Source organism: Macadamia integrifolia, unplaced genomic scaffold (genome assembly GCF_013358625.1).
Source record: "Macadamia integrifolia cultivar HAES 741 unplaced genomic scaffold, SCU_Mint_v3 scaffold629, whole genome shotgun sequence".
NCBI lineage: Eukaryota > Viridiplantae > Streptophyta > Magnoliopsida > Proteales > Proteaceae > Macadamia > Macadamia integrifolia.
In genome coordinates, this window is record NW_024870501.1 from 175989 (window position 1) to 185531 (window position 9543).

The following is a 9543-nucleotide window of genomic DNA, read 5'->3' on the forward strand; positions in this document are numbered from 1 at the left end:
AAAAAAAAAAAAAAAAAAAAAAAAAAAAAAAAACCCCATAAGGCACCACTTCACGTAAGGCGGAGTACTGCCTTACCATCTTTAGACCGCATCAGCGCCAAGGCGCTAGTAAGGCGTCGCCTTAGCAGCACCTTAACAACTATGATTTAAACAGTATACTCGTGAAATTTCAAAAACAGAAGGGGAAACTAGACAGTAAATAGAAGCTAGAAAAATTCAATTGTAATTTGTTAAAGACTTACCAGCCTGAACTGTAACTTTAGAGAAGGGATCGATATTACCTCAAGGGTTACTCTAAACCAAAAAACACATTTTTATAAGAGATCAGAAGGAATGATTGGACCAGCAATGGGAAAACCAGAAAACAGAGCATGTAAATCAGACCCGTTGATAATGGACAAGATATGGCAGATTTAAGCAAGTTGAAACTTGATCAAAAAGTAGAGGTCCCTCCTGGTATAAAAGAAGGAATAAAAGCAAGAGACAAGAAAAAATGGACAGAGGAAGATTGGAAGATCACACCTATATGGTAGGAATTAGAACAGAAAGAAGCAGAGGAGGGAGACAATCAACAAGTAAAAAAAAAAAAACTTTAATTACAATATCGTACTCCAATAACCCCTAAAAGACTTAAGTCACTAACCTACCCCAGCTGGAAACCGATGGCCAAATTTAGGCCTAGGCTTCCAAACCAGATAGTGCTTATCCAGCCAAGCCTCTGCTTCTGCATCACTCAAGCCATGTTTGTTTGGCAAGGGAAGATAAAGAAAAAAGAAAAGAAGGAATATTCTACTGTTATAGTAGATTGTTTAGCAAACGGAAAAAATGGAAAAGAAAGAAAGAAGGAATATTCTTCTTTCAAAATTAAACTTGCCTTAAGAGTGGTTATTTTTTCTTTTCTTCCTCTCACAAATTCTCTTCCCACAATTGCAAGATTATTTCAAATTTAATTGATAACCAGACCGTACAGACAATTTCGACAGTATAGACTTTGGATGAGATTTTATGTGTTTGGGGAGTATTTTATAATAGGGAGAGGGATAGGTATGCTAGCGTAGTACCTAGGAATTAGGAATGCTAGAGGAATATTAGCCACAGGATTTGATCAACTTGAATTAAACCGTTGGATGGAGAGAAGATGTACAAACTTTCAATCCACTGTTGCTACACCTTTCCTCTCCCTCTTTCTCTCTCTTAGTCGGAAAGGTCATTCTTTTTACCGGATCCAACCAGAGAAAGCGAACTCCGGTGGGATCTCCAGACAACGAGAACAGGCGAACTCCGATTCGATCTTACACTTTTTTCTCTCTGCATTTATATCTTTTAAACCCAATGTTCGCTATCTTCCTGGAATATCGTCAATTTTTTGTTTGGATGTTATTGCTTTGTCTGATCAAAGTTTTAGTATTAGTAGGCAGAGAGAGAGAGAGAGAGAAGGGTGACTTAGGTGAAGAGAGATGGTGGGCTTGGAAGCATCAGATAGGAGCAAAGAAGCGGTTGGGACCATTCCGTCTTTTGGACTTACTCCGTTTCTCCGGCTTCTGGACCATTCCCTTTTGTTCTATCGATTTGCAGAGACCGGCATGAACATTGGCGACAGGATTTTTTTCCGCTTACTTCTATCAATTTGCAGGGACCGGCATGAACATCGGCGACAGGAGTGGTTTTTTTTTTCTTTAATTCTTTTTTCTATCCATTTGCAGGAACGTTTGAACATAGCGGTGATGCTTTGGGCACACTGATCGGAGAAGGGATCATGGTCGGAATCACGATCTGGACTCTGCCGTTTCTGCTAGCCCGAGCCTCCACTGGTGTTGCAGGACGTTTAAAATTGCCGGCGACGATGATGCCTTGGGCACACTGGCCGGAGACACGGGGTTGTGGTTGGGAGAATAGTACCGTAGAGTGGCAATATTGGGCAGGTTTTGTAAGACATCGCCACATGAATGGATCAGATTTTCTATGTTTCATCTAACGGTTAAAATCCCACTAGCATACCTTATCCCTAGGTATTACGCTGGCATACCTATCCTTTCCCCTTTATAATAATAATAATAATAATATATTTGTTTATTTAGAGGTAACTTTGTCTGAATTTTTGGAAAGTGCATGAGAGATATCTAAGACTCACAATCTTAACCCTAACGGGTTCGGGTCTTGACATCACATGATCATTAAGACTGCCAACTACTTCCCTTCCAACACCTGGTTATCCACAGAATTATTTGACTTATTTTCATCCACCTATTCACCGAAGAAGGTACAATCTTAGCTTGAACCTGGTCCGCATCATGATGGTAAACTTAATGGTTGAGAAATCTAATGCAAATAATTACCCTCAACCCAAACACCCATATAACATGAACCCAGTCACACCATGATATCAGGATACCAGACCAAGACCCTCATTAGTGGAAGTGTGGAACCAATCCCTCCTCAAATTAAGCATCCAGCTTAACCCATGACCACTCAACATGTGTACCACAACCCTACTGTGACTACTAGGACACCCCTTCATTCTGATTGAGGCATCACTCACTAAAAAAATCCCCGTATAAGCCCTGGAAACTCCCCTTCTACCCTAGATTCGCTCTCCTTTTATCTCCCCCAGTACCTCCATGTACACCCTTCATGTACTCCTGCCCCACAAGTATGTAATAACCCCTCCCCCAGCCACCAAGACATATTCACGACTCTAATTGAGCTCCATGTAATATTACTCTGACAGAAGTAAGGCAGCCTATTAATCTCTCTGTCACAAGTGCTGGAAAGCAAACGAGCACCTTCCACTCCCAAAGCACAAAAGTCATTAACCAACCAATAGAACAGAAGCATATGAGCAGGCATCTGACTTCCAACTGTCCACCTCCACCTGACTTCACAACTATGCCTATATCACCAGCTGGAAACCACTTCCCAGCTAACACGTAATCAACAGAAGTATTGAACTAATCTTCATCCAACCATTTGTCTAACAAATATTCTTTCTTCCACACCAATGCCCTAACTCGTTCAACTAGAGGTATGGTCCTATCAAAGTATCAATAATCAAAAGATTTATCAGAGACTATTAGTTTCCAGATTTCTTAATCGTGTTCAATGGGTCTGTTTTTCTTTTCAGTTTCTTTTGTTTCAGAAAAGCTATATCAGATCAGCAACTCTATTCAGTTCTTTACAGTTGCTCTGTTTGTGTCAAATCTTATCCCTTGCTGAATCGGCATACACCATTACTATGTTTCACAGTTTCAAATCCCATTCAGTCTATATGCTCCATTTATATCTATCTAACCTAAAACTGTTCTTGTTTCTTTAATTCAAGTTCTATAGTTCTTTCTTACAGCCAATATCCACAATCTGTTATTGCTACAAAACTCCAACCAGATTCATTGATCTGGTGTAACGCAACCTTCTGCTTCACTAAGAAATCAATCTTTTGTAACCGCATAGTAGAGACAATCTAAAGTCCATTCAATCGAGACTTGTTGCCTATCTGAGTCATGTCTGAAAGTTATCACATTTCTCCCATAAACCCCAAACTCTCATTCTCTAATTTCCGGATTTTTATTTGCTGACATCTTGTATTTTTTAAGATTCCACCATGAGCTTCTGTTCTCTCCTTACATGGCCTTAGTTTGACCCTAACTCTGCCCCATTTTCAGCAGACTTTAAACACCATAAATCCTAACTAGGCTTTGATATTCAAAAAAAAAAAAAATCCAACTAGTGTTAGGGTTTGGTGTTCTGCATGTGAAGATATAGTGAAACTCACTCCAAAGATATTTGGCCATTCCCTAATTTGCAGGGTATGGAGCTCTACATCAAATGGGTGAGTCCACCCATTAGCAAATATACAGTTAATACAGATGGCACTACTCAATAATCCAGGATAAGTGGAGGCAGCAGCTCTTTATTTGCCTTAAGCTCTTTGTATGGTGTCCCAGGAACACAAACAGAAATACTGTTTTTATTGAGAATTGAGATGAGGTAGACCTGGAATCACACAGCTAAATTTAAGCACAATGACTAAATCAAATTTTTAGTCCAGAGTATTTTGACCAGGAGAAATGGTTAACCTTATCCAGCACAATCCACAACACATTGTAATTTATGTCATATGGAACATCTGGCATCAAAATTTCAAATCCTTGAAGACGAAGAGTTATATTACATAAACAGGGTAAATAACAATGTTCCAAAACTCCGCCTGTGCAACTACCACAAGAATGTATGCAGTTACCAGACAAAAAAAACAGAACAAGGAAGTTAACACCGATAAGAGTACACACAGAATTAATAGAGAGCATGTACAGTAAAAAAAATTATAACATATTGAATATCCTCTCAAATCCAGTAATAATAAATAATGTAAGCTTGAAACTAGATAAAGCAAAGCAATAAACACAGAGCTAGTCAATCTTTTTAAGAAAAAAAAAATAGAGCTAGTCAAACTGCCAACCTCCATAATAGATGTAATCCCAATTAGATCAACCAGCTGGCGGAAAATTTCCTGATGAGCCTAGAAAGGACCATAATGAGAAAAGAAAATCAGTTCAGCACAATAAAAGTTCTAAATTGAAAATCTATAAACAAAAAAAAAAATTATATTATTGTCAAGATGGAAAAAATAATAAATGTCAAAAGCAAGTGATGTAATCATGGAAGGGCAAATAGAGTTTTGCAAAAGAGAAAGTTTATGAATAGCAGTGCCACACCTCCTCCTTATTATTGCACATTAACTACTACATTTACGCAGCAAGATATAACAGAATAAACTAAATAACAGTATTATAATTAATGAGTAAAAGGTGGTCAACCTTCTCGTTAAAGAGAAATCACCAAATTTATACGCAGAAGTAACCAGACAACAGTAGACTAAGCAAAACTATAATGAGAGTTAACTTTGGGCCGTAGGTCTGCTTGTACCTAGATTTGTTATTAAAATAAGAAAACACTTTTTGTAACCTAGATCTTTTCTACTAGTCCCAATGACAGTGTCTTGTATACTTTGTTTCAGCAGAAAATAGTTATAAGTGTCTCAAGAACATCAGCAACCAAGTAACTCTTATGCTTGGAACAAAACCCGTTGATGTAGATAAGTCACTTGGGCTTATTTTATTGCAAATAAGCCTTGGGTTGTGTTATGTATGTGTTGGGCCTTTAATCCCATGGGTTTTCTTTGAAATGGACCACTTTAATGGGCCTAAAATATGGGTAGAATGTAGAAAAAACGGAATTTAATTCATTAGTTTAGTTAGATGCTATTAAATTCAATAAAGGCCCATTAGGCCAGTGGTCGGTTGTAAAGTCCTATATGGACTATTAGTTAGTTAGTCATACTCCATGTTGGAGTCATAAAGTCAAGTCCTGGACCTATTTTGAACTCCTAGTTGTAGTAGGAGTGTATAGTCCTATTGGGAAACTAACTCCTAGTTGTAGTAGGAGTGTCTAGTCCTATTGAGAAACTAGCTCCTAGTAGTAGTTTGATTGCTATTCTGCCCTCTATAAATAAAGGAGCCTATGAACTTATAATTTCATATTTGAATGAATGAATTATTGAGTGATTACTCTTTAGCTAAAAAAACTGTTATTGAGAAGTGAGATGCCTAAACCTTTAAGGGGTGTGATACCCAAAACCTGAGGGGTGAGATGCCCATTCCTTTATTCTCTTTCACCCTTCTCAACCCTCCATCGATTCTTCTTTTTCTATTTTTATTTTCTGTTTATTGTTATTAGAAGTTCAGACCTACTAAAGCATACAAAATCAGAATCAACAACCCAAAGAGTTCTTGTTCTTGAAGCCAATCGACCCTCATTGTTGCCCAAGTTTGAGATCTGATCTACAAATCCTTTGGAGGACTGGGTCTATACTCTAAGAAGATCAATCGATCCTTTCTTGAAGGTTATCTGAAAAAGACAAGTTGTTGTTCCTGCAAAATTCTTCACATTCTCTCTCCAAGGTCTAAAAATCAAGAAAGTGCATAACTCCATAACCAGCCGTCAGAAGCCCTTCATATTTGGGGGTTTTTTGTACCCTCCCTAGGGACTATCTACACCCAAAAGTGCAACTCAAATACTCAATCAGACTCCCACATACCTGGCCGCACCTTTCTCTCTCCAGCTCCATAGAAGGTCTTTCTCTCTCCTATTGGGTTGGGATTTGGGCTGGTTTTGCTCCTATATGAGTATTGTATCCTTGGGGGTTTATTTGATGGTATTATTTCTTTGTTTCTTGCTCGTATTTATATTGTTTAGGGTTATAAACTGCAGAATTAGTTACTTGTAATCTACTCCTGCATTACCCATTCAAAGGCTCCCAAAGTTACCAAGTCGATCTATTCTCTAATATCACCAACTCTATATTTGTGGTAGCAAATCCCCGCCCCCTTTAACCTTATATGAACACATAATTACCTGTCACAAGAACATCAGTAACCAAGTAGCTCTTATGCTTAGAAGAAAACCATTGCAGAAATGGTATCAAAAGATACTAACATGCTCAAGACTACCCACATTGGGCCTAGGGGAACCTTATTTTGGGTCTTGGATGGGTTGTATGGCCTTTGGACTCATTAATTTTGTGTTATGTATTGTATTGGACTTTAAATATAGCAAATTTCAAAATTTCAGTTTCAACTGGGATTTCGACCCTTGTCAATACTGAATATACTACTAAAATTGGCCGAAATGGAACCAAAATGGTCAAAATATACCACCGAATCCCCGAATTAGCACCAAAATATGTCCCTTTCGGTGAATAAACTGAAACATTGAAGACCGCTCAATTCGCATGCCATTTCATTTCGACACTTGTCTAAACCGAAATATACCTTGATTGAAATTTCGAACAATCATATAAGCACCTAAGGTGGAGAAGCCAAAACACAAGGTTAGTAGTTAAGTGGGGGTGAAGACAAAACAAAAGGTTAGTAGTTAAGTGTTTGAGTTAAGACTTAAGAGTAAGATACTTGTCAAGTAGAGAGTTCTATTTTGAGCCAATTTACTTTATGGGAAAAGACTGGGCACACTGCCCACGTACCACAAGCTAGCGCCCGCTGTGTTTATCTTTCTCTTCCCCATTTGAAATGACCCTTGCCCTTCCAGTATGGTGCCCTGTGCCACCCCCCATTAGTGCCACACGCGGTCGGTGTGCCTGTCCCTCCCCCTTTATTCAGATTATTAGAGAGATTGGACTGCATGAGTTAATTCAGTAACTTTAACTTTATACATATATGCAACCCCACCCCCAAAAAAAAAAAAAATTAATTAAGCATGATTTGGATAACAGAATTTTGAGATTTTAAAGTGTTTTGCTGCTGTGCAACTGTGCATATGGGAGTAGTTTTCCAGATATGGCCGGTTGTCTTCTCTCTTCTACTAGTGATCGATTACTTCACCAGGAATTCTCTCCTTTATTCCCTCTACTTATCCTCCTTATTCTTCTTATGCTCCGATTAGTTCTATTACTTCTTTCCTGGTTTCTTCTAATTTCTTCTCTCTATTCATCGAATTCCTGTTCTGCTCAGATACCTACTAAAACTAAATTCTCTCTCAAATCTGGTATTAGAGATCATTAACATTATCATTGTACTGTTTATCAACTTTAATCATCACATTCCGCCGAGATTTCTTAGTTCCTTAATTTAGCTTGAAACTAAAGCAGACTCAGAATCATCTACAATTTCTCATCTGATTTTCAAGATTCTTTCATTAGTTGATAGGCATAGGCCTGATAAAACTGCATACTTGACCAGACTTTTAGGCTAATCAGATAGTTGATGTGAGAGTAATCTAAATTCTCCCAATTACTATCAATTCTGCCCCTGTTTCTATCCTAATCATTGATGTGCAGCAAGACTAGGAAGGCTAAAGTAAAAAATGACTGCATTAAAGCTGATTTGGGAGTTGCCCCGGGCCCCCGATTCATAGAAGCTCCGAGAAAGCCGTTTGAGGTAACATGGCGATGTTTAACGGAGGTCTTGGGATGCATCAGTGAGGAGGAGTGATCTGATTCAAATTGAAGGATCTAAAAGAGCTAGAGGCAGGCCTCAAATTACCAATAGTAGTAGTCAGGAAAGACATGCATAGTTCAAGCCTTGTCCCAAGTATGACATCGAATAGAGCTGATTGGAGGGCAAGGAGCCATCATCCATGTAGCCAACCCCTATTAGGTGGGTTTTTTTCTGAGTTGTTTTTGTACCTTCTCTTTTTTGTCTTTGCACGGATCCATGTAATTGACTCCATTTAGTTAGAATAAGGCTGAGTTTTCTCTTCTACTTTGTTTTGTTGTTGTTGTTTTCCATCCTAATGATTCTACATAGATCCTTGTATAATTGTAGATCTTGTGTCTAGATAATTTATGAACTCTGAACTGCATTAGATATGTACAAGAATCAACTCATAGTGACCAGGTAGATCTATTCTCCAATATCACTGATTTTATATTTGCAATATCACCACCGCCCCTTTCTGTTTGATGGGCAGAACAAACAATTTGTATTTTGTATTATTGGAGGTGTTGTTTAACAATTATCTATAGAACTGACAAATTGCTTATGCTATAGATAAGCACAAAATTCAGTCCTAACATATTGCTTGTTCTACAGAAAAATACTTTTTTTTCTCGTTTATTTTTTTTCTTTTGCTAGTAGAGAAATAGCTTTAGCTATCTCACACAAACAAAAACAAAAACAAAAACAAAAAAATCAATGGTAAGAGAAGTCTCTCTCTTTTGTTTTATGAAGAAGAAGTCTTAATGTTACCTGGACATAATTCATAAACGGAACTGTTTTCCGTAACATCAGGCATATGACAACCTAGCATAAAGGAAACCAGCACAGATAACATCAATATACTTAGATATCCAAGTGGGACCATAAATATCTCATAAAAATGAGAAATGGTGGAATGTAATTTCTACATCTTATGACAATAATCTGAATCTATCAACAACATAGAAGAACCAAGTGAAAGATCAAGAATGGAATACCTTGCTGAAATACCCTGCCAGTAATGTGCTATGGGAGCGAGTGCGCTCCAAGAATGAGAACAACAAATGCATCAACTGTAAAAGTAGAACGGCAGATGAACAACAATATAGAGTGCGGCCATATGAAATTCGTAAGTTTCTTCCAAGAAGAAACTATATCCATTTGAAGATTTCAATAAACATAGAAAGGCATGGAATGATAAAACTACTCACCTCCTCATCCTCCACCAATGTTTTGAGTATGATATCAACCTCACAAGTAAATATCTCACAAGCAATAAAAGGAAACCTGGATAACAATTAAATGATACACACAATTATATAAGTCAATCTATTGCAAGATACTGTCTGACAGAAAATCTGCATGCAAAATTAACAGATAATTACTTGAAAGTGCGGCTCTTTTCAGCATCTTCAGGAGCTTCCTCCACAATGTACCGAAGCAGTTGCTCCACCTGGACCCTTTCTCTCAGACTCCAGAACAGAAGCAAACAAGAGGTTAAGAAGGTCTAGACGATCTAATTATGCAGAAAACAGAAGAATAAATATCTATCATA

At 37.8% G+C, this 9543-nt stretch overlaps 1 protein-coding gene across 1 annotated transcript in view; it reads right to left on the bottom strand.

Annotated features, from left to right (window-relative positions):
* Positions 1-9543, bottom strand: part of LOC122069511 (serine/threonine-protein phosphatase 6 regulatory subunit 3) — a 41046-nt gene that overhangs the window by 21093 nt on the left and 10410 nt on the right. Inside the window, exons 3-7 of the mRNA XM_042633542.1 lie at positions 9374-9460; positions 9200-9275; positions 8987-9061; positions 8760-8813; positions 4457-4516 (exon numbers count right to left, since the gene is read on the bottom strand). Of these exons, the coding sequence (XP_042489476.1) occupies positions 4457-4516; positions 8760-8813; positions 8987-9061; positions 9200-9275; positions 9374-9460 (352 nt within the window). The remainder of the gene's footprint in view (positions 1-4456; positions 4517-8759; positions 8814-8986; positions 9062-9199; positions 9276-9373; positions 9461-9543) is intronic.